At 39.3% G+C, this 26,615-nt stretch overlaps 1 protein-coding gene across 2 annotated transcripts in view; it reads left to right on the top strand.

Annotated features, from left to right (window-relative positions):
- The window catches only part of MARCHF6 (membrane associated ring-CH-type finger 6), an 86,124-nt gene extending 64,156 nt beyond the window's left edge, over positions 1-21,968 (top strand). Inside the window, exons 20-26 of one of the 2 annotated variants that reach the window (XM_036896657.2) lie at positions 1,128-1,197; positions 4,023-4,204; positions 4,864-4,998; positions 13,069-13,158; positions 15,085-15,217; positions 16,250-16,385; positions 19,226-21,968. In XM_036896657.2, the coding sequence (XP_036752552.1) occupies positions 1,128-1,197; positions 4,023-4,204; positions 4,864-4,998; positions 13,069-13,158; positions 15,085-15,217; positions 16,250-16,385; positions 19,226-19,316 (837 nt within the window). In that variant the 3' untranslated portion in view covers positions 19,317-21,968. Of the gene's footprint in view, positions 1-1,127; positions 1,198-4,007; positions 4,205-4,863; positions 4,999-13,068; positions 13,159-15,084; positions 15,218-16,249; positions 16,386-19,225 lie in introns of both variants that reach the window. The other variant, XM_036896658.2, reaches the window with a different exon arrangement.
- The last annotated feature ends 4,647 nt before the right edge of the window (positions 21,969-26,615 follow it).

Here is a 26,615-nt window from a genome sequence, read left to right as displayed (position 1 = left end):
GCAGGTTAGACATGGTAGGTTTGTAACTGTTGGGAATTGAATGTACCTATAGGATGGGATGGGGTTTTTTGATGTAAAAAAAAAAAGGAATATTTTTAGTTTTACTCAATAGTGAGGGAAAATTTACAGTAAGCAAGAGAAGATGGGAGGAGCTGTGAGAGAGGAGGGGAAGCCGTGAGAGAGAGGCTTGGATGGGCAATGGTCCTTTTGGTCCAGGTCAGAGAGGGAGCTCCTCGGGGGTTCCTCATGCTGTGACAACTCAGGGAGCCTCAGACGCTCCTCTGCCCTTGGCAATCAGAAGGCCTGCAGCAGGTACCGCCTCTGCCCAGGGCAGCTGCTTCCCTCTCTCAGCACCTTCCCTTTCTATCTGCACTTCTCAGTTCAGGAGTCACCAGCTGTTTACACATAAACAGTTCACATGTAAACTTAATAAAAAATCCAGTTTTTAAAGATGTGGTGTGATAGATGTGTTAATTACCTCGAAGGGGGGAATCCCTTCATGGTGTCCAGGTATATCGAATCACATTGTACACTCTGATAGACTGCAGTGTCAGTCATACTTCAACAAACCTGGGAAAGGAAAAAAAAGAGTCCATTTCTTATAGGCAGTATGCACACACAAATTAAATACAAGTTAAAACTGCGTTACTCATTCACTGACCACCTCATGTCCAGCACTCATCGCCCACAAGTGCCAGTGGCTCTCGTGTCTGTGATGCTGGGGTAGATAGCAGCATTGTCAGAGAAAGTTCTAATAGAGATAAGAAGCTTTCCTTTCATGAAAAGTTGGTTTTGAAAATTTGATGAAGTATTCTTAGTTTTAATTAACAGTGAAGGAAAATTTTAATTTAAGCTGATTGTTTTTATGCTTTCCTGTAAAAAAATATACTTGTTACTTGCTGATATATCTGATTATAATGAAAATGAACACTTAATTTCTTTGGCCTAAATTAATTACAGGTAATTTTACATAAAATAAATTTTCTTTTTATATAAAATGTAGGGAAACCTGGAAATGCAAATACAGGCAATTTCTTCTTACTGAGAGAAATGTATTGATTCTTTGAGAGGTATAAAAATGTTGAACACATGAACCATTTATGCACTCTTCATGTTTTGCCTTACAGATATTTTTGTTGATTGTCTTCATGTGTATAACTTTATTGATTGCCAGCCTCATATGCCTTACTCTACCAGGTATGAGCTTATCCTAGTTCTCTGCTAATGACATTATGAAAAGATGCTTTGTTTTAAAAGGGCATATCTTGGTCAGATGTATCTTTCATAAAATATAAGTGTAAAATAGGTTTCCCCTCATTTTTCATTGACTGAATATTGATCTGTTTAGGGCTCTTCATCTCATGGGACTTATTTGTATTGGAGCAGAGGGACACAAAGTCAAGATAGAATTTTTAACACATTTTTGGAATTACAGTACTTGTGGTCACTCAGTATTCATGAACACTGTCTTATTACAGTATGGGTTTTCAAAAGTCATCTCTGTGGCTTCAGTCAGTTTTTCAAGCCAACCTTTTGATGTTAATTATTTGCCCTCATTATGTAATTATTTTTCCAGTCCAGTGCCTGTTGTTGCTAGAGAGAGAGAGACCTTTATGAAGGCAGACTGATTCCCTTTATCATCTGGTATTCACACATACTAATATTTAAATTTCAGCTAAACAGTGTTTCTTCATCTAAAATGTAAGAAAGAAGCTCTGCATGATATAGTAGTTTGTCTTCTTCTGCAGAGGTCAGGGGTAACTGGGGGTAGAGTCCAAAACCAGTGACTCTGGGGGCAGCAACAGCTTGCTGCCCCTGTCCCCCACCTCCCCAGCCCAGGTGGTGCTTAGAGCCAGCCAGAAAATTCTAAATCATGCTGGTATGTATTAGCCATTTAAATGACCATTAAGTGGAAGATAAATTTCAGCTTTTACCAACCATACTAATGTATACTGTGTTAGTATCTTGATTATAGAACCAAGTATAATTTTATAAATCAAATTTCTATTGAATTTGTTTTCCCATGAGTTTTCTCATGAGGGCTAAGGCTGTGAAGGAACAAGTAGGAAATTTAATTTCAAGTGAGGTTTCTAAAAAAATTTTAAAAATTTTCAAATCTGTAGAAGTTGTGATTTGCCTTAAATTGGTAAAAAATAAATAAATCAAAAATTTTTACTGATTCTGCATAATGATTTCTGACCTCTAGGACTTTGCTCTAATGCTCACTGTTCCTCATGTTACAGCTGCCGAAATGATAAAAGTCAAATTAACCATTGGGTACAATGTAGTAAGCATAATGCTGAGAATACGTAGTTTTTGAACTTAGGGCAGTTTTGTGTTTATGGTTTTTATGTTCCATTTTCATGTTTTTATCAGAGATATTAAGAAAGTTAAAAGAAGAAATCCTAGTTTTAGTAGCTGAATTTGGCATTAAAAGTACCTTAATTACATTGAAAATTGTTAACAAATATTTCCCTTTAATTCCACCCACCATCTAGAGGAAAGAATGCATTCATGTTTAATCACAGCAGTCATTGGTGTCATAGTGCACATTTAAGGCAGTGAGGATGCTGTTTCCCTTGACCAGGTTCCATTCCTGTAGCCACAATTTAATTGATATTAAGTTGCTACAAAGTAAAAACTAACCCTGTCCTTTCAGAAGTACTTTTGATTAGAAGTATATAAATATGGTCATTAAATTTTTAAAAACTAACCAAACAATAACAGCAACAAAACACCTTGGACTAGAAATATATGTAGAGAATACTAGACATTTCTACAGAGCAATCAGTGATGATTTTTATAGCTTTAGGTGAATATGCACCAAATGTGTTTATTTTATGTGACATTTATATGTATTTATCTTTAAAAAGAGCTACCTTCACACCTAAGCTATTTTATGAGGTTGCAAAGAAGTCTGTGATTATCAGCATGTTATGGCTTGAAAGGCTTGCCTGTTGAGTTGGTTTAGTTTGATTGGAGGCTGCGATTCAGTGATCAAGAGCATGAGCTTTGTTCATTTCAACCTCCACCTTTGTGTGACCTTGGTTGGGCAAGGTTCTATTGGTGAGCCTTGGTTTTCTTAATCTTTGAGGTGGTAATGGCTGTGCTGGGGGTTGTTGGAAGAATTAATTAGATTATGTATAGAAGATACTCAGCATAGTCAATAGCTCCTTTTAGGTATTCAAAAATCACAGATAGCATATTGTGTTAAGGAGAAATCAATCCGTAAAAAATATACTGGAAATTTGGGTCTTGATGTTCTCTTCTCTCTAGCCTTATTAAGAAGTAGCCATATAAAGAAAGTTATTTAAATGATCTTGCCTGAGAGTTAGATTTTTGTGGACATATTGTAGAATTTATTTGTAATCTGTGAGAGGCAGTCCCTTAGAGAGCTCTCAAATCGATTTTCCTAAGTTTCAGTATATTTAGATCTTACTTTTCCCCCAGAAAATTAATATGGTGTCCTTTGATTATTGTGCTTTAAAATGTTATTGTGCCCACTTCCTATCAAAGTAAGCTTAGTTTTCTGTCTTGAACAAACCAATTGAAAGTTACTCTGAATTATTTGTAATATTCCTAAATATTAAAAGTAGTCACAGCACAAGTAATAGAAAATAAGCTCTCCACTTTTTGTCCTTTATGTGCATAATAATTTCATTTGGTGATAAAAACAATGAAAACAACAACCTCCTCAAGGCTTTTCATTTCTGAAAGAACAAGTAATTGGCATAGCTGGTCAGAGTGTGTATCATGGGAGAGCTTATCCCCAGTGACATACTTACTGTGTTGGTTGTGTCTTAATCAGATAATTGCATTCCTTAGAGTTTTGGTGGGGGTGGGGGGCAGATGGAGGTTATTTAGAATGAAGACACTGATGTAGTATTAAGATGTAATGGCTTTTTACTAATCACTTTAAATGACTGAAATGGTTGAATATACTATTAGAACAACATGAACATCAAGATTACAGTTCTCTTTATATAGTCACATGTCTCATTTATCAGCCTTTCTATTTTCAGTATTTGCTGGCCGTTGGTTAATGTCATTTTGGACGGGGACTGCCAAAATACATGAGCTCTATACAGCTGCTTGTGGTCTTTATGTTTGCTGGTTAACCATAAGGGCAGTGACAGTGCTGGTGGCGTGGATGCCGCAGGGACGTAGAGTGATCTTCCAGAAGGTTAAAGAGTGGTCCCTCATGGTAGGTTTTTCTAATAATGACTGATCTTCTCTTGACAGGAGTAGTAGGAATTTTTCTAGTAATTTCTTTAAATCTTATCTAAATTCTAGAACTGTGCTAATAGAGTAGCCATGTGGCTAATGGCTACCTTATTTAACAAGACAGATACAGGATATTCCTATCATGATAGTAAGTTCTCTTGGACTTCACTGTTCTAGAGGAAGCCAATTTGTTCAGCATGATTGATTACCTTAACTAAGGTTACGCGGAGCCCTTCTCTATACCATTCCACCTCAGAGGTCACAGGTCGGCTTGTGGGTTGGTCACCATTGGATCAGAGGCCTGGGACATTCAGTAGCTTTTCTTGGACAAATAAAGGCCTACTCCTGAGAATGAGGTTGGGAAAAACCACATAGCTATCTGGTTAATATATGTAATAAAATGAATTTTCTATAATTTTATAGCAACATTGGTTAGTAATTTCACATTTTCATTACAGCTTGAGCTTTTATAATTATATATTCAAATCTCAAATGTAAAGTAAAACATAAGATGTTTATTGTAATGTATTTGTCTGTTAGGCATCATATTAGAGAAGAAACATAAACTTTCAGATGGAAGAAAGTTTGGCCATCATCAGAAAGACTGTCTTTAATAACATGGCTTCCATTTCCTGATAGATAATGAAGACATTGATAGTTGCCATCCTACTGGCTGGTGTCGTCCCACTCCTTCTGGGGCTCCTGTTTGAGCTGGTCATTGTTGCACCCCTGAGGGTTCCCTTGGATCAAACCCCTCTTTTTTACCCATGGCAGGTAAGTATTTATCTTTTGTTCATGATGTTTCTTTAAGGATTTGGACTTTTAAAAAATCCGTAATTTTTTGAAGTGATTTTCAAGCATTTTGTAGAAAGATTCCTTAATTTTTTCTATTCCTAGAACTCTCGTAATATGTTTAAATAATGCATTTTAATCTCTTGCTTTAAAAATATGCAGGTCAAAAACTTTTTGAAGATCTTATCTTACAGGTTAAAGTGTCAGTAGTCATTTAGGCTTCACCAATACTTAAAGACACAAACTAACACGTATTGCTCTTTTCACTTTTTAATTGGGGTAGAATACCTTGTTTCTTCTGGCTTTTAAACAGCAACTTATACTTTTGAATAATTACAGTATGTTTCCCCACAAAGTCACAGGCTTATTAAAAAGAGCATTCTGGAGGATTATTTAGGTCACAGTAAAGGTTTTAAAGCTTATGGAAAAAGAAATTGAACTTTTACGTAGTATACTCAGAACTTGCAGTTAGCATCATAGACCTCAGGTTCTTAAGAGATATTAGGTGAAAGAGCTAGGCATTGACTTCTGCCATTCAAAGGCTGTTCAGCCTTGTTTTTATTTCCTCTTAATTATATTACAATGGATTTTTTAGAAATGAAAATTATTTGGGACATATTTCCCTTCCTTTACATTCCAGGTTAAAAACCTCCATAAACTTCATTTAACAGCAAGTATTTGAGTACTTTGATGAGTGCCAAAACCCTGTACTGTATAACTCAGATGAAAATGAGGCCACTGTAGGGGCTTCCTGAAAACCTCACAGGCTGATGGGAAAGATAGAATGGTGCACAGGTAGACTGTACTGGGATTGGGGCTAGTGCAAGGAGCTGCAGCACTGCAAAGAGAGATATTTAACCTAGCTTTGCAAGTTTCAGAAGGGGACAGTGTCCAGGACAACATAGTATTGTACAGAGGAACTGGTAAGGAAAGAAGAAATGTATTCCAGGAAGGAGCGAATAGACTCACAGATCAGATTTGGAGAGAAAGCTGAACACCACAGTGTGAAACTGGAAATCAGTTACAGGGAAAAACTGGAATGAACAGGAACACATTAAGGCTAAACAGGATGCTACTAAGCAATAAATAGGTTAAAGAGGAAATAAAAAAATACTTAGAGAATAATGAAAATAGAAACATAACAATGCAAAATCTTTGGGAAGCAGCAAAAGCATTTCTAAGTGATAAGTTTATAGTGTTACAGGCTTACTTCAAGAAACAAGAAAAATCTCAATCTAATGCTACACCTAAAAGAAACAGGAAAAAACATACAGGGCCCAAAGTTAGTAGAAGGAAGGAAATAATAAAGATCAGAGCAGAAATAAATGAAATAGAGACTAAATAACAGCCCGCAAAAAAAAGTGAAACTGAGAGCTGGTATTTTGGAAAGATAAACAAAATTGATAAACCTTTAGCTAGACTGATCATGAGAAAAAGGGGACTCAAAATCAGAAATAAAAGAGAGGTTACACCTGACACCACAGACATACAAAAAATTAGGAGACTATGCTATGAAAAATTATATGCCACCAAATTGGACAACCTAGAAGAAATGGATAAATTCCTAGAAACATGCAATTTCCCAAAACTGAACCAGGAAGAAACAAAATCTGAACAGACTAATAATTAGTAGTGACATTAAAGCGTAATCAGAAATCGCTCAACAAACAAAAAGTCCCAGACCAGATGGCTTCAGAGGAGAATTTTACCAAACATTTAAAAAAGAGTTAATGCCTATCCTTCTCAAACTATTCCAAAAAATTGAGGAAGGAAAGCTTCTAGATTGATTCTGCATGGCAAGCATCACTTTAAAACCCCAAACAGACAAACAGACAAAAACACTACAAAAAAAAAAATTACCAGTATCCCTGATGAACATACATGCAAAAGTTCTCAATATTAGCAGGCCAGATTTAAAAATGCATTAGAAGGATCATTTACCATGGCCAAGCAGGGTTTATTCCAGTGATGTAAGGATGGTTTAATATCCACCATCATTGTGATATATCATATTAACAGAAGGAAGGATAAAAACCATATGGTCATCTCAATAGATGTTGAGAAAGCATTTGACAAAATGCGGCATCCATTTGTGATAAAAACTCAAGTCAGTATAGAGGGAACATCCTGCAGCACAATGAAGGCAATATGACAAACCCACAGCTGACGTCATACTCAGTGGGAAAGCTTTTCCTCAAAGATCCGGAACAAGATAAGGATGCCGACTCCCAACACTTTTATTCAACATAGTACTGGAAGTCCTAGCTATAGCAATCAATGAAGAAAATTAGAAAGTATGCCAGTTGCTAAGGAAGAAGTAAAATGGTCACTATTTGCAGCTCACTTGGTACTCTATATAAACCATAGACTTCACCAAAAAACTGCTAGAAGGAATAAATGAATTCTGTAAAACTCAGGACACAAAATCAGAAGACTATTACATTTCTACATACAAATAATGAATAAACAGGAAGAGAAATTAAGAAACCGTCCCATTTACAGTTGCATCAAAAAGAATAAAATGCCTAAGAATAAATTTAACCAAGGAGGTGAAAGACCTGTACTCTGAAAACTGTGTAAGATGCTAATGAAAGAAATTGAAGATGACACAACTGAATAGAAAGCTATCCCATGCCCATGGATAGGAAAAATTAATATTGTTAAATGACCACACTGCCCAAAGCAAACTGCTGATTCAGTGCAATCCTTATCAAAATACCAGTGGCATTTTTCATCAAACTATGAGTCCTAAAATTTATATGGAACCACAGAATGGCCCAAATAGTCCCAGCAGTCTTAAGAAAGAACAAAGCTGGGGGTATTATGCTTCCTGATTTCAAACAATAATTCAAAGCTACATTAATCAGAGCAGTATTGTACTGGCAGAAGAACTGATGTATAGATCAATGGAACAGAATAGAGAGCCCAGAAATAAATCCATGCCTATGTAGTCAATTAAAATATGAAAAAGGAAGCAAGAATATACAATGGGGAAAAGGCAGCCTCTTCAATAAATAGTGCTGGGAAAACAGGACTGTAAAAGAATGAAACTGGATCCCTGTCTTACACCATACACAAAAATAAACTAAAATGGATTAGAGACTTAAATATAAGATAGGAAACTGTAAAACTCCTAGAATAAACATAGTAAACTCTTGAACATTAGCATTAGTAATTTTTTTCTGTATATGTCCCCCCGGCAAGAGAAACAAAAGCAAAAATAAACAAGTGGGACCATCAAACTAAAAAGCTTTTGCATAGCAAAGGAAAGCATCAGCAAAGTGAAAAGGCAATCTACTATATGGGAGAATATATTTGCAAGTAATATATCTGATAAGAGGCTAATACCAAAAATATATAAAGAACTCATACAACTCAATACCAAAAAAAAAGTAATCTGATTAAAAAATGGACAGAGGACCTGAATAGACATTTTTCCAAAGAAGACATACAGATGACCAACATACAGACACAGGAAAAGGTGCTCAACATCACTAATCATGAGGGAAGTGCAAATCAAAACCACACTGAGATAGCACCTTATACCTGTTAGAAGGCTAATATCAACAAGACATTAAATAAAAAGTGTTGGTATGGGTGTGGAGAAAATGGAACCCTCATATACTACTGATGGGGTTGCAAATTGGTGTAGCCAGAATGGAGGTTTCTCAGAAAACCAAAAATAGAATACTGTGTGACCCAGCAATTCCACTACAGGGAATTTACCTGAAGAAACAAAATCACTGATTTGAAAAGATACATGCGCTCCTGTGTTTATTGTGGCATTACTTACAATAGCCAAAATTTGGAAACAACCTTAATGTCCACTGCTTAGTGCAGAGCAGGGTGGGCAGGAGCCCACTGTGGCAGGGAGCCCAGTGTGGCAGGGAGGTTCCAGTTAACAGACCAGCAGAACTGGGAGTGCATCACACCAGAAGCCATCTGGGATGGCTTAGGCCAAACACGGCTTCACAGACTGACTCTGACATAATTACTTCAGTCAAGTAATTGATTCCAGCAAGGAGTATTAGTGCTCCCTGTTATCTGGGGCCTCAGATGAATTGATAGAAAAGATGTACATACATATACAATGGAATATTACTCAGCCATAAAAAGAAGGAAATCTTGCCATTTGTGACAGTGTGGATGTACCTAGAGAGTATTATGCTAAGCAAAATAAGTCAGACAAAGAACACCATATGATTTCACTTTTATGTGGATTCTAAAAAACAATTTAAAATAGATGTATAAACAGAACGGATGGTGGTTGCCATAAGGGAGGGGTTGGGGCATGTAGAAAATAGGTGAAAGGATAAAAAGAATATTTGATATCTTGATCTGGGCGATTGTTACATGAGTATATACATGTCAAAATTCATCAAGCTCTAATAGTTCTGCTTTTTATTGTATGCACTTCAATATAAAATAAAAATAGCCAGAAAGTGAGTTATAAAGGGCAAGAGTTAAGCATATATATGATACTTTTCTGTAAGAGTTGCATTGCAGTGTAGTCAGATAGATTAGTGATTGAAGAAAAGCTATTTTTTAAATAATGCCAGATGATAAAGGTGGAGGAATTGACAGAGTTAGAAATTCATTATTTTGCAATAATTAAGAGAGTAATTGATTCCAGCAAGGAGTATTAGTGGATGCTGAAGCCATCAGGTGAAAGTTGATGGGTCTTGAGTTAACTCTTGTTGCATAGTAAGTTACCTCACAATTTAATGCCTTAAAACGACCATTTATTTTTGTCCACAGTCTTTGTCAGAGATTAAGACAGGGCATATTGGCTTATCTCTGCTCCCTGTTATCTGGGGCCTCAGATGGGAAGACAGTGGTGGAGTGTGACTTGATATTGTGGCTGGAGTCGTTGGAGGTATCATCACCCATGTGTGAGGGTGACGGTGTTGTTGGTACCCCATCTGGGGTTGGCTGGGGCCCCTGGATATATCTGGGCTTCTTCACAGCTTGGTAGCCTTGAGACTTGGGCTTTACATTGCACCAGACAAAGCAGAGGCTGCATCACCTCTTAGAACCTCCGTAATCATGTCTGAACATGGGCAAAACATGAGCATTGTCCAAACTACAACAGTGACCAAGTAGCCTCCTCTCCTGGCCAGTGTGATTGGCTGCTGCCTTATTACAGCTACAGTTTTAGCCTTAGTATGTCCATCGTCTTTCTGGGTAAGATTTCTTAAGATGACAATTACAGATTTCCTCTGCTTTCTAAGGTAGTACCTAGCACAGAGCAAAGCCCAGCTTCCTTAACTGCCTCCCAAATCACCTCACATAAGCTGGAATACTGAAAGCCTTTCCAAACACTCACACCCCATTCCCCATATGTGTGTGCTCCCCCACCATGAGTACTGAGTATAGTGTGTTCAGTTACTCAGTGTGTTCTTGGTGGTCTTGACAGTACCCAACATTGTCACCTTGGAGAATTATTTGAAACTATCCATTTTTAAGGCTGCTTACATGTTATGGTCCAGTTTCACTTTTCAGAGTCTGCTAGGAAGAAACATGTTCATATGTGCAGAAGGAGGCACAAAGCTGTTTCTTCTATTATATCATTTTTTATAATGTCAAAAAAATAGAAGTCCAGATATTCATCCGAGAATGACTAAATAAAATGTGGTATAACTTTGCTGTGGGTTCAGTGCAGCTTGAAAGAAAGTAGAACTGTATGTTCTGATATTGATAGACAGGTTTTTGAAGTTGTGGAAAAACACAAATTGTTTTTCAGCACAAGAAAACTCAGGGTGAATATGTACTGCATGGTATTCTCAATGTTCTGGGTAAAACCCCAGTGTTTGAATGCACAGTTTGCTGTTTCTCCATTCCTGACTCTAAGCTGTGGGCCTTCCCTGCCTGCACCAAGTGGCTGCAGGTCCATGGGAGACTGGGCTATTTTGGAATTCTAGCAGAGGAACTAGTGCTGTATACCCAGTCCTGTGGGAAAGGACTGGAAGGCAGTGGATCTTGAAAGAGCTTGAATCCCAGTGATCTGTGGACCTTCTCAGATGAACATTAACCTCCCTTGGGTGCCTTCTGGACTCCCGAAGGCACAAGAAAGCTGACTTGGTAGATGGAGTCTTCCCTGCCTTTGTGCCTGGGAGAATGCAAACAAGCAGGGAGGCTTTCTCCATATTCGTATTAGAGAACTGTTGGTATGCTATCCCAAAGGAATAAAGAAATGAAAGGTCCTTGTGCAGCCCTTTTAGGATATTCCATCTAACCCGAGCCTCATTGAAACTGCAGAGAAAAATAACAAATCCTTTATCAACAGGGGGTCCCAGCAGCCATAGAAAGAAAGGACAGACAGAGCAATCCAAACAGATGTCCAGCACAAACAACTGCTTACATTGAAATAGAAGAGAGAAAACACAGGTGATTGAGGGCAGTGTGTGTGCATGCACACCCAACTGCAACAACACAGTGGCATCATTGTGGTGCTGCATAGCATGGATTTCAGTCCAATTCAGTAGATGGATTAAAGATATGAAAATTCTCCATTGAGGTTCAGAGAGGACTCAGGAAGATGGGTAAAGCACAGAGTGAAACCCAAGAATTGGCAGATGGAGAGTAAATGGCCTTGGGGGATCTGGCCAGGAGACTAAACATATCCATAGTAAGGTTCCAGAATGTAAAAATACAAGACAGCATTGAAACAAAAATAGAAAATTTTAACTAAATTGAAGGAAGACCTGATTCTGTAGGTTGAAAGAACTCATCACATTTGGTGAAATGGAGATGGATAAGGTGAAGTTGATGAAAGGAACACATTTTTGGGCACATGTTGGTAAAATTCCTGGATCTTAAGGGTAAAGAGAAATCGTAAGCTTCAAAACAGAAAAAAATCCTACTGGCAGTGGACTTTCACTCTAGCACCAAAAACTGTAAGGTAGAAGAGCATTTACAGACCATTGAGATAAAAGGGACACAAAACCAAGCTTCCTGTACCCAGGCAAAGTGTCATCCAGCCATTTGTCTGTCAGGATGAAGAGTGATATTCAGGAGAGGATAGGCAGGAATTCAGTGCATGTACCAACAGCCCCCCAGTGTATTTGAAGGAGATGCTTAGAATGCCAGCTAACCAAACAGTAAATCAGAACATTAGCCTCAAGGTGATGGACAGTGTAGAAGAGGAAAAACTGTGTGAGCAAAACCTGTGTAAAAATGATACTATACATTTTCTCTGGGATATACATGTATGATAAAGATTAACATAGAGAAAAAAGTGGAGGGTATATACCAAATGTTAGCTGTAGTTATTCCTGGGGAGGAATCAGGATTTGGGTTGGTGGTCACAGAAAACGCTAGTCTTCTCTGGAAAGGTTTCAGTTTTATACAAGAATAGATCTAAACATTATGTATTATTTTTTTAACATACATGGATTTTTTTAAAAAGGTAAGCAGAGACCAAGTTAGGAAGGACTTTGTCTGCCATGCTAAGGCCGTTAGAGTTGTGAGCAGGGAGTTTCCTTACATGATGCGATTTGCACTTGGAGAGATCATTTGCAGGGACAGGGGCCAGTCTTGCTGCTTAGTGCAGAGCAGGGTGGTTAGGCCATAGGCCCAGGGCGGAGCCCAGTGTGGCAGGGAGGTTCCAGTTAACAGACCAGCAGAACTGGGAGTGCATCACACCAGAAGCCTTTTGGGATGGCTTAGGCCAAACGCGGCTCCACAGACTTACTCTGACATAATTACCTCAGCCAAAACCAATACAGCAGCCTGAGGTTGTTTTGATGAAATAAAGTCATGGCACTATTTTATTCATTTGCTTGTTGAGATCTCATTAAGGTCCACACTTTTTCTTGGGAAAATAATGGAGGTTTTCAAAAGATAAGAGAATGAGTTTTGATGGAAACACTGACTATGAGCTGTTGGGGGAAAAATTCCCTAGGTTTTCCAGCATTTGTTAATCTTGTGTAAAATTGCCTCTAATCCTGCAGAACTTCTCTTTTGAAATGAAACAATGCAAGAAAACTGTATACCCTCTACTGGCTCTATTGCTGAAAATAGACATCTGCTAAATGGTTTTTCTTATCCTAGGACTGGGCACTTGGAGTCCTGCATGCCAAGATCATTGCAGCTATCACACTCATGGGGCCTCAGTGGTGGCTGAAGACCGTCATTGAGCAGGTAAGCAAAAAAGCAGCTCCCAGCAAAAGACTAGGAGTGGTGGTGATTGTGTTTTTGGCTGATAGGACTCTTTCTTTTCATTTTCCACTTCTGAGTTTTCTGTGTTTTTTTAAATAAGCATATATAGCTTTTTTCCTTAAAGGAGAGACAGTTTGCTGTTTTATCACCCTGATTTTCATCTACCACTCTTAAGACTTCCCTTATCTGGAGGTTAACCAGTACCTTAAAGTACCTGGAATCCTGCCAAAATAAAGGCAACAGTTACCACATGTGGGTCTTTTTCAGGGCAGGAATTCTGATGAAGACTTGGTATTTAGGTTTCTAAACCTGTAGTAGAGAAGAGAGGTTATTATTCAAGGCAAGACAAAAACAATAGGTTAAAAAAGCAGAGCTGTTTGGGAATATTTTAGCTGCGTAGCACCTAGGACTATAGGACTATAGTGTTACATAACCATCAGATAATTTGGTCATTGTGATAACCTTGAAAAAGATAAATAGTGTGTCTACATTGTGATGATAACGCCAGGGAGTATAGTAATTCATTTTAGGAAGATTTCAATCCAAAATAACCAACATAACAGATTTTGGTACTTACTTCTTTTAAATTTTAGTTACCTAGAAAACATATCTGTGGATAACCCTCTTATCCTTACTTAGGTCAGCACCATATAAAGTGTTAAAGTTCCGTAGCAGTACAGATACACCTCCTTTTGATGTATAGAAAATAAAGACACTATTTCTCAGCCCAGTATGCACAAGAAAATTGTCAAAAAAATTTCTGTACCTGGAGATGTGTGAGGCTGGAGAGAGCCAGGGAATTGCTGTGTGTTTCCATGCATCTCTCAATTTCCAGCTTGTCCACCTAGTCTCCAGGTGAGACACTGGTCCTTCCTTGCAAAGGAATATGGAGACTAAGGGTTTAATTACAGCTGGAGGTTGTGAAACGTTGTTGACCTTTATAGTACTTTGCTCTCAGATGCATTCTTTTCTCATACACATGTGTAAGTTTAAGTAAAACGGTTGAGAAACACTGGGATGCCTTGCTGCATTGATATAAATGTATTTTTGGGTTAATAGGTTTCTTTGAGATCAGCAGCATGCCTTTGCAGTGTTAGGCCTGTTTGTTATTCATATCTGACTGCTCTGGCCCCCTCATGAGGTTTCAGGTGGTCACACCATGCTGTGTGCCTGTGGGCCTGGGGAGGTTGAAGTGCCAGGGCAACAAGGAGAACAACACTTTTGGGTCTGGTCCCCTCTGCATGCTGTCTTTATTTTCCATTGTTCAAAGCCTTCCCACTTCCATCCATTCTTTTCTCTGCAGTACTCTCAGTAAAACTTTGTGTGTGAGATGATGGAATATTCTAGAAATCCTTAAGTTAAAAAACAACTGTAGATTTTCTTTCACACTAAATTTTTACATAATGTACCTTTTGGTTAAATTTTGTTTCTATAAGCTTTTAGGAAACGTATTTCCTGTTTATAATGCTTACACTGAGATAAAGTGAATGAAGTCTTGGGTGATAGATCAAACTGTTGAGTGAGTAATCAACACAGATCACTCTTACACAAGATAAGTATGAAGTTATTTGGTCTTCAGCTAATATTGGATGCCATCTGGTATTATAGAGTGCAAGGCTAGTGTAATGATTGTAGATTGGTGTCTTATTATTTCATTCCTTAGCAGAGTTAACTGTAAGGTGTAAGGAAGTTAAACTTTTCAGTTATGAACTTAACTGCATATGGAAGTAAATGGACTTCCTTTCAAAACTCGTGGGCACCATACTTATGTTTGTGTTCTGGAACTTGCCTTGACTTTGGAAAAAAATGACCAGTAGATTCCTCACAGCTTGGATTCAGTAGAGATCGCATGTTAACCTGGAGGAATTTGTATTGTATCCTTGTTCCAATTTTCTTCCCATGTTTCAGGTTTATGCAAATGGAATCCGGAACATTGACCTTCACTATATCATTCGAAAGCTGGCTGCCCCAGTGATCTCTGTGCTCTTACTTTCCCTGTGTGTACCTTACGTCGTAGCATCCGGTATTGTTCCTTTACTAGGTGGGTAATGCTGGTTGGGGAGCTTGAGAGAGCACCTTTGGTAGCATCATTACATTCTTGTCACTCCCACTATCCTAGGCGGTCTTGCTCCAAATGCTTTATGTGTAAATACAAATCCAGCTAAAATGGTGGTTTCAGAAGACTGTGTTTCTTAGGTTTGACTACTCAAGGCAAAAATTAGGAGGATCATAAAGCTCTCTGGTATTTTTTTCTCTAGGCAGGTGAGAAAGTATTGACATTTACACTCTCCCCAAAATAGGCAGAAACAGATTTCCTTCAGGTTGTCTTTTCCTGACTTGAAGTGCTATCAGCACATACTTAAAAAATTAAGGGGAAGTGTTGCTCTGTTAAAATTTTTAAATGTTCTTTGGCATAAAAGGAAAAGAAAGGAAGAGATACTAACTAGCGACACCTCAACAATTAGATATTGTCCTATCAGTTGTGTACTGAGGAATCCTCATGGGACCTTAAACCCAGCATACGGTCAGACTTTCAAGAACAAAGTTTTCGCCTCCAGATCTTTTTCTTCTCCTGAATCCCCTCTTTAGTGACTAGCATTATCATCCAACCAGTTATATGGGTCAGAAACCCCAAAGGTCATCTGTGTTGCCTGAGGCTCTCTGCCCTCCATATTCACACGTTGTCCAAGTCCCAGGGACCCAACTTCCTGAACCGTTTCTCATTTCCTGCACCTCTCACCTGAATCTCAGTGGCCTAGCTGGTTTCCCTTCTCTGAAGCTGCCACCTAATTCATTCGGCTCCCTTCAGCTACTGTGACCTTTCAGCACTCTTCAGGGAACATCTTCTCCTTGGTTCCTCTGGGGCCTTTCAGACACAGTGCAGTTCCTTGGCATAGTCCTCAGGGCCCCTCTGGTTTGTGGCCACCCCAGTTCTGCCTCACTCTGTGCCCCACTCCGTTTTGTTCATAGTGAGATTCAGTTCAGCACCACTAGTCCATCTTCCTAAGGAAAGGACTACTTTCATTTCACTGTCATTCTGTGTATACTTAGTTTTCCTTTTTTGGTTTTACAGGTGTTACTGCAGAAATGCAAAACTTGGTCCACCGGCGGATTTATCCATTTTTACTGATGGTTGTGGTATTGATGGGGATCTTGTCCTTCCAGGTCCGCCAGTTTAAGCGCCTTTATGAACATATTAAAAATGACAAGTAAGTCTATACTACCATTCATCCAGCCACTCTTGTTAAAATGTCTCATTTCCTAGTTTTTGTGTCTAATGTGATAAATCATAGGAAGAAAAAGTGCTCAGATTCTGGATATATTTTGAGGTAGAGTGAAAGGATTTGCTAATTGATGGGATGTGGAAGGTGAAAGAGCACAATCAAAGACTCAGCTGGGCCAACTAATTGGGAATGTGGAGTTGTCATTTATGGAAATGCAGAAGATAAAGAGAAACTGGTTTGGGGTGGAAGATTTTTTAATGCCCATTCCTTAATAGTTTTCAGTCTGTTTCATATGTTTTGGTCTGATGACATATTAAATAATTTTAGATAAAAATAAAAAGCCTGCATCAGGAATTAGCAGTGCCTACATAAGCCCTTGCAACCAAGGGCCTTTGGGTTTCTCTGACAAGTGCTAAGGAAGCCTGTAAGGTTCTTGCAAAAGTGTCATAGGCTCTCTGTTTTGAGGAAACTCTTGAAACCTAATCTCAGCAAGAGATTTGAGGACAGCCAAGGAAGACACATTCTGGGAATAAGAGCTTTTTGACTTCAGGTCCTAACCTAGGCTGCATCCTCCTCAGCTTTAATAGTGTCTGGCAGAGAAAGTGAGTTCATAACTATCTGTCCTGGTTTGCCCAAAAGAGCCCCAGCTTACACATGCTGCCTTTTTTCATTCTTAACAAGACCCCCTTTTACTTGTGAGTGCCTTGGTTTGGACAACAGGTTATATGGTCTATTTACTCTGAGGGCTCTTACAAGGGGTATTTTTAAGAATGAAATTCACTGTTTTCAAGGTTTCTCCAAAGCATTTGCTGACACAAGTACACTTAGACGCTCACAGTATAAAGTCTGTGAAAGACAGACATGTAAGGACAGGGAGGGATTTCAGTGATGAAAGTCAGTTTTGCTCAGTTCCCTGGTTTTAGCAGGAGAGTCAGTGCTGCCGACAGAATGCACATGGCACATGCCCTGGGGGAGCTTCCTGCTACTGTCTTGTCCAGCTCGTCACCTGCCCTTCCTGGTCTTCCCCGTGGTCCTTTCCCACCCACCTCTTGTCATTTCTTACCTGTTCCTTTCCGCTCTTTCCCTGCAGCCCTGTGCACTCTTACAATCCCTGTGCTCCTTCGTGCAGGATACTGTTGAAGCATAGGCTCTGTTGAGGCCAGACCCTGCACCATCACCTCTGATGCCCACTCTCGCAGTGCTGGGCCTGGATGCGGTGCTGAGTGTGGGCCATTGTCTGTGGTGGGCTGGGGGCGCCTGCAGGGACTACCACAGTAGGGAGAGTGGGGTGTGGGCTCAGAGTCTCTGCCTCCTGCCCCTGACTCATTCTTTGGTCCTGGGCAGGTACGCTGTCATTGATTTTCTCTCTGTGCTTTTCATTGCTTTTGTTGCTGTAGTGCTAACTCCATGCTTGGTGAACCTCGGCGTGCTTGGTGATCATGGGTGTGTCGGTCAGGTGGGGCCGTTGTGTATGGGGTACAAAACCCTCACAGCCTCAGAACACTGGTGGGTTGGGGGACAGTGGGGTAAGGGATGGTTAACTTCAGGAAAGGAATTCATTAAAACAAAAAGAAATTGATTTAACAATGAGATCATGGATGAAGAAGCCTTGGGATTAGTGAAAGGTTTTAAATAGTGAAATGTTAAGCTACTTGGGGAACTTTGCCAGAGCATTTCATTAGGTTTCCCTTCTCCGAAAGGAAGAGTGATAGAAAAAGTAATGGTAAGAAATGAAAGTTACTACACCGAGCCCAGACCTTCATTTATCACCAAGGCTTTTGTGTGCGTTCTGTTTCTCACCACAATTCCAGAACATAGGGCTATTGTCCTTACTTCACTGATAAGGAGACTGGTCTCAAAGCACCCTGCTCCCTGGCAGCCCTGTCACATGGGGCCCCCAGCGTGGGTCTCCTCTCCCTCCCTGTGCTCTGCACAGATGCCCTGCACTTCTCAGGACTCCTTGATCTGCATTGCTGCCTCCAAACGGGTACCATGCACACTTATTCCTCATACCCTCCAGCTCATTGTCATCACCTTTGTCATCCACTGTCCTCTGGGGGTCCACCTCTAGGCCATTGCCCCACATCACTGCTTCTCCTCTGCAACTCCTGCCTTCCTCATGGAATGCAGTGTCCTGGGGGAGGGACTTTAGCTGTGTCATTCCAGCCACAGTAGCTTCTGTCTCTGTCTAGTCCTATGCCTTTGCCATACCTCCCTGTGGTCACATAGGTAAGTTAGGAACACTGAATACTCTCTTCTTGCCCCATGGCATCCTACCTCTGTCACTTGCATATACTCACTTCTCTGCCATCTACCCATTGACCTCACTGAAGTGTTTGTCTTTTGATTTCTCCTTTTCTCTAGAACTGGAGCTTTTCAGGTCCTACTTTTCCTCCCTACCCCACTTACTGGTTGTCATATTTCTAGTCTGTTTCTTCAGGTCTGTCTACTAAGCTCTTTCATGAAATGTGATCCATAACAGTAAGTCCCCTGAATAAGCTGACTCTCTGACCCACTTCAGCCCCCGGTGCCAGTGTTCATGAGAGCCCCTCATGTGTGGACTGGAGCACGTGCTCCTTTGCACTGCACCTGAGCCTTCCAGCCTTGGCTGCTCTCACGGCTCCCCACAAAGCCACACCTCACCAGCACGTGCCTGCTTTGGGCCTCTTGCAGGTGTTCATTCTGAACTTCTCTGCTACCTAACTTCTGAAGAATTTTAAGTGGGAGTGAAGGTCTGATTGCATTAAAAAATGTATCACTGGCTGCTATTAGGAATAATGTTTTAATATGTAAGATCATGGAGTAACCCTGTTTTTACAACCTAGATACCTGGTGGGCCAACGCCTCGTGAATTACGAACGGAAATCTGGCAAACAAGGCACATCTCCGCTGCCTCCACAGTTGTCCCAAGAATAAAGTGGTTGTCTCAGCTACCTTGACCCTCCCCTCGCCTTTACAGGTCCTTTTTTGTGGACTTCTCTCTTTGGAGACTTTTCCCAGTGATCTCTCAGCGTTGTTTTTAAGTTAAAATGTATTTGACTCGTGTTCTCAGCGTTCAGAGCAGCAGTGCAAGGCTCTGCTGCCCTTCCTGCCTCTTCAGCATTGCCGTCTGAGAGCTGTATATGTGTAAATAGTTCCGGGATACCCCAAAACCTTGGATTAAACAGAATGTGCATTGTACATCTTTAAACAAAATGTATATTAATTTATTAAATCTAGTTGTCACTTTATTTTGGACCTGCTGTGATCTCGACAGGAAACATGCCACAGAGCCATAGAGCAGAGGCAAGACTATAATGACATCTCCTGCAGCGCAGTGTCATGTGTTCCTAGCAGTTCGTACTAAGTAAACTGTCCATTCTGTCCATCTGGGCTGTTCAGATCTTAGCAAGGACAGAAACGGAAGCAAGTAGAATCAGCAGTGGAGTGTCTGTGTAGGAAAACATGAACTCTGTGCTTCACTGTCAGTCATTTTTGGAAGTTATTTTGTATAACACCAAAGCTGTTGTACATTTTCTACTGCTTGATTTCTTTTTCATGTGTCTGTGTTTGTAATATTGTATAGTATCTTGTGGTAGATGAGGAAATTATTTTTAATTTTGATAATTTAATATTCCTAGTTATCAGCAGCATTGGGGGTTGGGTTTTTGTGCTTGTTAGGGGCATGTCTATACTTAGAGGGGAAAAAGTCCAGAAGAAGATTTTCATGAGTCCTCCCCACCCCCCTACCCATACGCAGCTATTTTTTTGGCAGCTGTGGCCAAAAGTCATACAAGATCATAAATCTTATGGAATAATGTCACCGCCAGTCCTGAGTCTTACTGGAGTTAGGACACACTGAGATGTTTGTTAAATGAAGGTGTGGTTTGCAGTTGTAGTCTGACAGCATTAGATTGGTTAGAATACCCAGTCCTGCTTGCTAGTGCCACATTGGCTGAGGACTAGGGTACTTTTCTCCTAGTTTTCCATGAGGAAATCCCAAAGTTTCCAAAGCTTTTGTGTACAAACAAAACTACAAATACAATCAACTTGATTTTATTTGCCCAGAAGGAAACTGGCTGAGCTGGCCTTTTAACATAGGAGAATAGAATGTATGTCGTTGGAAACATGCTGTAAAAATTTCAGAAAACTGAACACTTATAAACTTGATTTTTCCCTAATAACCAAAGCTCCAAGTTAGCAGTGTAGTGAAATAATGAGAATGGTTGGGCACATGATCCAACTATTTAATGGATCGTTAATATTGTAAGGAGAGTGTTTGTTTTGAATGAGAACTTAGAAGTTCTCAGAGAAAATAGACAGCGTCAGTCTTCAGAATCTATAAAGGAATTTCCACATAGTATTAAAATCCATAGACTCAAATGAGGATTTTTAAAACATGAAAGTCAGCCAAACATAAGCTACCAAAATCAAAAGCAATGTGTTCTAGTTGTTTTCTATTTCAACAATTTTCCTGAAGTGGTAAGCAATTAACTTCACTTTGAGATATATTTTTAAACATCAGTATCCAAAAAAAAAAAAAGCTTGACATAGGATTCAGTGTTACACTTCTCAGCACTTTGTAGTAGCCCTTCTCTTGTGTTTGAAATAGTCTTTGCTAGCCCTGCCTTTACTTAGAAATTCAGTTCTACTGTGAAAAACTCGGAGCATTAAAAACGTAATGCCACCTTTTGTGGTATATGTCTATAGAAATTGCTCTTTGGGAGAAAAATAACAAATTGGGCATATAACAATTTAGGTTTAATTTTTCAGAGAAGTTGTAGATATTATATAAAGTAATTGGAACACATCTGTTTTATAAGAAAGATTTAGGCAGATTCCACAAAAGATTTAAAATCGTTACTCTACAAAATTTAAAATCTTACAAGATATTTTGTTAAAATACAGATATAGATGAATGGCTACCAAGTTGCCCTCCTTTTCACTGGCAGGTAACTTTTCTCTGGTCATAAGGACCCCTGGGCTTTCCAGTTGTGCTTTGTCCTGCTGTTTTCAGTAAGATGAATACATCTGCAAGGAAAGCCATTGTTGGCATAATACTTAATTTGGGTAGCACCAAGATGTTGTTATTAACTAATAGTCTTACAAATATTTAAAACCTCTAGTGGAGAATGTGCTAGTATTGATGCACTTCTTAAAAAAAAATTTTTTTTTAAACAGTGTAGTTTGCTTCATTTTACATTGGGCAAAACAGTTTTCAAGGAAGTTAATTAGGAAAGAAGACCTTTTTGCTTAATTTTTACTATTTATATATTGAAGACAAATCAACATTTGGGGTTAGTTTTACATGACCAGTTATCAAATGGTCATAATATGAAGTGTGCAGTTGTTTAATATTAGCAAATTATGTTTGATTTTAAAACTATTAAGTACTAATAGTTGAGATCAAAACCGAAGAAAATGCCAATGTGAAGTTTGTGTACAGCTAGCCTTAAAAAAGCTCCATGTTTTTAGATGATTTTTTCCTGTTAGTTCTCTGGAGAAACAATGGAGATTGGACATCTCAATTCCAGATGTAAACAAAAAGTAGTTTTTATTTCAACATTTAATATAGCTGTTATTACTGTGGATTCTTGTCTTGTGTTTTTTCTTTCCCTTATTCAAGTAATAGAGAATAACTTTTTCTCAAATGATTTGACCTTAGGTGTGTCATTTCTGTATTGGCAAAATGCTTTATTAAAGTATAATTCTTGAGTTTAGGTTGAATTGATGAATTTTTAAAAAAACACTGGACATTTCTACATTGCATTGCATTTATGTGCACACACGGGTGCACACACACATGCACACACACACACACGGATGTAGCACCAGTAGGAGAACACTGGCACTTTTTACAAGGTAGCTACTTACCTCATTTTCAGGATTGAATATTTTAAGCTCTCTACTTACTGTGATAAGTTTTTTACATTGTACAATTAACTGATTATGTTTAAAACCCTCCTTTAAAATGTTACCTTTTCAGTCGCCATCAAGGATAGACATAAGTAAAATGTTTTACCACTAAAATATTATTAAAAACCTCATTTTGGAGATTGTCTAAAACTTCCTTCGCTGAACTGTCTTGTATCTCTAGTTTTGTCCCCTCAATCAGATGTTTTCTTTGAAGCCAGTTACGCTGTGTCCCTTTCTAAAACAGCCATCATAAGTAAGGGCTTCTTTCAAGTAATCACCAACAATATGTTTGGCATTAATACAACATAAAGATGAGACAGTATATATCTGTTTTCATTCCCATTTATTTTGTATGAGTGCCTCATTTCGTGGTCGTGAAAGTAATACTGTACCTTAAATGAAAATCTAATGACTGTAAGCCTAGAAATGACCATTACAGAAACTAAATAGAACACTTAGTTATTTGGGCTTTCAATTTTCTATTAAAGCAAACACCTTAGATACCCAGACCAATTTTATGTGTATATATTCTACAATGCTCCCTTTTTTTATGTGGTCATTTGTTGCCTTAATAAGTCTAGAGAACAAAATGAATAAAATGAATGTTAGTTGTAGCCTAGTTTTATTGGTTGGTTTATTTTTCCTTTGTTGCAGGATTGCTTCAATATTCTACAAATGTGCATTACTAGTCAGCATACATTGGTAGATAATCCAGATATTTTTTAATATAACAATCATGTAATGAACTCAAGTTACATGTTGTTATAGCCCCTCTATTCTAAGTGTGAATTTAAAAGTTTAGTTGCTGAGGACATAAACCCCCTCTCTCCCAGTGCTCTAATTACAGACCATCTCACTGGTCACCAGGTTTTCTTTTAATGGATTTTTGGATAGAGTAGACCAATCAAGTCCATTTTATGTAGTTGGCCATGTGTTTCACAAAAAAAGGGAAGAATTGCAAGAGTTTTTTTCCTCTTAAGTTCCCATGCAAAGAGGTCCTCGTATTTATAATTTTTCTTTGTTTCTAGGTGCAACAACTATGATTTTTCAAAACCAAGTGCGTTTAATGCAGTAGTCGTAGGTGAAACACTGAACCATAGGACATCTGTAAGATGCAAGTGAGACTGCAATTTTACAACAGAGGAAATTGCATGGTGAACCTTAGTGGCTGGTGATCCCCCTATGGTTTGCAGCCATTCTTGGTGCAGAGAACCCACACCACGAAGGGTCTGAGGAGGTAACACTTAACCTCCCCAGGGTTTTTGGTGTCTGTTTTTCAGCACTATACTTAGTATTATAATTGAATGAGATATGAGGTCTGCCTTTAAGGAGTCCAGTTAAGAGTGGGAAAGAACAACAGTGAACAAAAGGTTCTATTATAGGCATGAATAAAATGCCACAAGGAACACAGAAGGGATTCACCTAGCAAGTTCGGCATGACCTGGCTACAGCCTTCCTTACTGTTTTGTATACAAGGGCACCTCTCTTTCAACCTCTGCTTCACTCAGTCCCACAGCCAGTAACCTGAGAGAGGTCCCATTCTGCACCACTTTATACTGTTTAATCATTTTGAAATTAACTTATGTATGTAACAGTACCATGTCCTGCTTCTCCATGCTTGTTGTCACTTTAAGACAAGCTTCATGCCAGGAACTCCATTTCATTCTTTTGTTCTTTTCTCAGTTGCATAATCTCTTCTGTCTGCACAAATGCACTGGACTGGTGCAGCAGAATAGAGTCCAGAAGTAGACTGATGCATGTCTGGTTATCTGATTGTTGACAGAGATGCAAAAGTTGAGCAAATGGAGCTGGAATACTTGGACATCCAGATGCAAAAGTAAAAAATTGATCCATACCTCAATGTATGGAAAAAAAAAACCTCCGAGTGGATTATAGTCCTAAACATAAAAACTCCAAACTTAACAACTTGTGGAAGCAAACAAAGGGGAAAATGTTCAGCCTTCCTTGGGTTAGGCAAATTTAGATTTGATGCAACTCCAAAAGCAGAATCCATGGAAGAAAAATTTGGTGAATTGGAGTTAAAATTGAAAACATCTGCTCTTGGAAGTAAACTGTTCAGAGAAAAAAAGACATGCCATGGAGTCTTGGGAAACAATTCTGATGAAGGACATGCATTTAGATATTAAGGGAGTCTCAAAACCTATAATAGTAAGGAAATCTATTTGCTGCCCCTTTTAAAAAGGCAAAATACTTAGACACTTTACTAAAGAGGATATATAAATGGCAAGTAAGCACATGAGCTGTTCAACATTAGCCATTAGCAAAATGCAAATAAAAATGATAGCACCACATATGTTTTAGGATGGCTAAAATAAAAAATACCATATCATGCTGGTGAGGATGTGAGGCATGGAACTGTCATACTCTGCTGGAGGGAATGTAAGATGGTACAACTGCTTTAGAGAAGATAGTTCAGCAGTTCTAAAAGGTTACTATATGTACTTAGCACTCTGAGTTACCTACCAAGGGAAAAGAAAGCATATGTTGTGTATGTCCCTATGCCCATAAGAAGACTTGGACATGAGTGTTCACAGGAGCTTTATTTGTAATAGCTCAAAGTTGGAAACAATACACATGTGTAAGGTATTGCTCTGTAGTGAAAAAGCTATTGATATACAAATAATTATGCTGAGTGAAAGTAGACCAAATATGGACTGTATGCTTTCATTTATATAAATTTCAGGAAATGCAAACAACCTACAGAAATCTATAGAAAGGTCAGTAGGGGCGGGAGCTGGTGGTGAGGAACTTGGAAGGATGATGGTGATAGATTTGCTCGCTATCTTGATCTGGTTCTGGTTGGACAAGTATACATTTGTCAAAACTTGGCAAATTGTATTTTTTAAATTTGTGCAGCTGTGTGTTAATTATACCTAAATTTAAAAACGTAATACTATGTTCACATATGCTGCCTAAGGGACCATTTCATACCTCTTTATGCAAAGTGCTACCTTGTCCTCTCTTACTTTTGGCTGATGGCTTGTATTCCTGTTTCACTGAGAATATAGAAGCAATCAGAACAACTGTTCACACGTTCACACTATCACATTCTCTCTCTTACATGCACTTGTGCCCATGTGCTCACCAGGAGCAGGCTGGGCGTGCCCTTCCAGAGCCCTGTATGCAGAGTGACAGGTGCCCTGGGGTCCACAGGTGCCATCCCTGGGCCCTCCCTGGCCTGCACAGACTCGTGGATCAGCGCTCTCACCCGCTGAGACACTGCTCTACAGTTCTCTGTCCTGCATCATAGGTGTTGGGTCATCCCTGTCATCAGACATTGCTGTCATTTCTTCCACTAAAAAAACTATCAGCCCTACTGTTGCCCTCAGTTGCTATTTTGCTTCCTTTTCAGCAAAAGCCTTCAAAGAATTACCTGTACTGTTTACAACTTTTTCCCTCCTAGTCTCTCCCAACCTACAATCAGGTATTTGCTCCCACTTTTCCATTGGAGTTGCTCTTGTAAAGATCACCAGTGACCAATGCTGAATTCTGTGTTTAATGCTCAGGTCTCATCTGCTTGATTCCTCTCTCTAGTCATTTTCCTCAACTGCCAGGACACAGCACTTCCCTCATCTTCCTCCTGCCAGTCTGGACTCTCCTTTATAAACTCCTTTGCTGACTCCATGTTGTCTTCCAGCTATTACCAGGCCCCAGGGCTCAGTCTGGGAGCTCTGTTCCCCATTGACTTGGTGATCTCACCCAGCCTCATGGCTTTAGAGGCCAGGCCATCTGTGTGCTAATAACTCCTAGGTGTATTTATTAATCCATTCCATCTTCTTCCTTGAACTCCAGACACATCTGTGCAACTGCTGTGCAACGTGGAGTCTTCCAACATTTCAAACCTGACAGGTTAAAAACAACTCATGGTTCCCCTCTCCTAAATCTGCTGTTTCCCCAACTTCCCCATCTCAGTAGGTAATAATGGACAGATGCAAGTTGCTAAATGAACAATGCTGGGAACACCCTGGACACTTCTCTTTCTCACTCCACAGTCTGACAGCAGGTCTTGGTCTTTGCACCACCCCCGCTGCTGCCATCCTGGTGCAGAGCAGCACCTTCTTCCTTCTGCCCAGTGACTACAGTGTCCTCTGAGTTCCTGGCCTCTACCCTTTCTCTCTTGTCTTCCATTTATTTTCAACACTGAATCCAGAGTAGTTATGTTCAGATCTAAGCCAGATCACATCAGTCCTTTACTCAGAGCCCTCCAAGAGTGTGAACGATCACATAGTCAAAGTCCACAGTGGCCTCAAGGCCCCCTCTGCGCACTCCACTCGAGGCAGCCTCCTGTTTCTGACCCAT

The sequence above is a fragment of the Manis pentadactyla genome, chromosome 2 (assembly GCF_030020395.1).
Source record: "Manis pentadactyla isolate mManPen7 chromosome 2, mManPen7.hap1, whole genome shotgun sequence".
NCBI lineage: Eukaryota > Metazoa > Chordata > Mammalia > Pholidota > Manidae > Manis > Manis pentadactyla.
The sequence above is the reverse complement of the archived record's forward strand: the minus strand, read 5'-3'. Positions and strand labels throughout refer to the sequence as shown.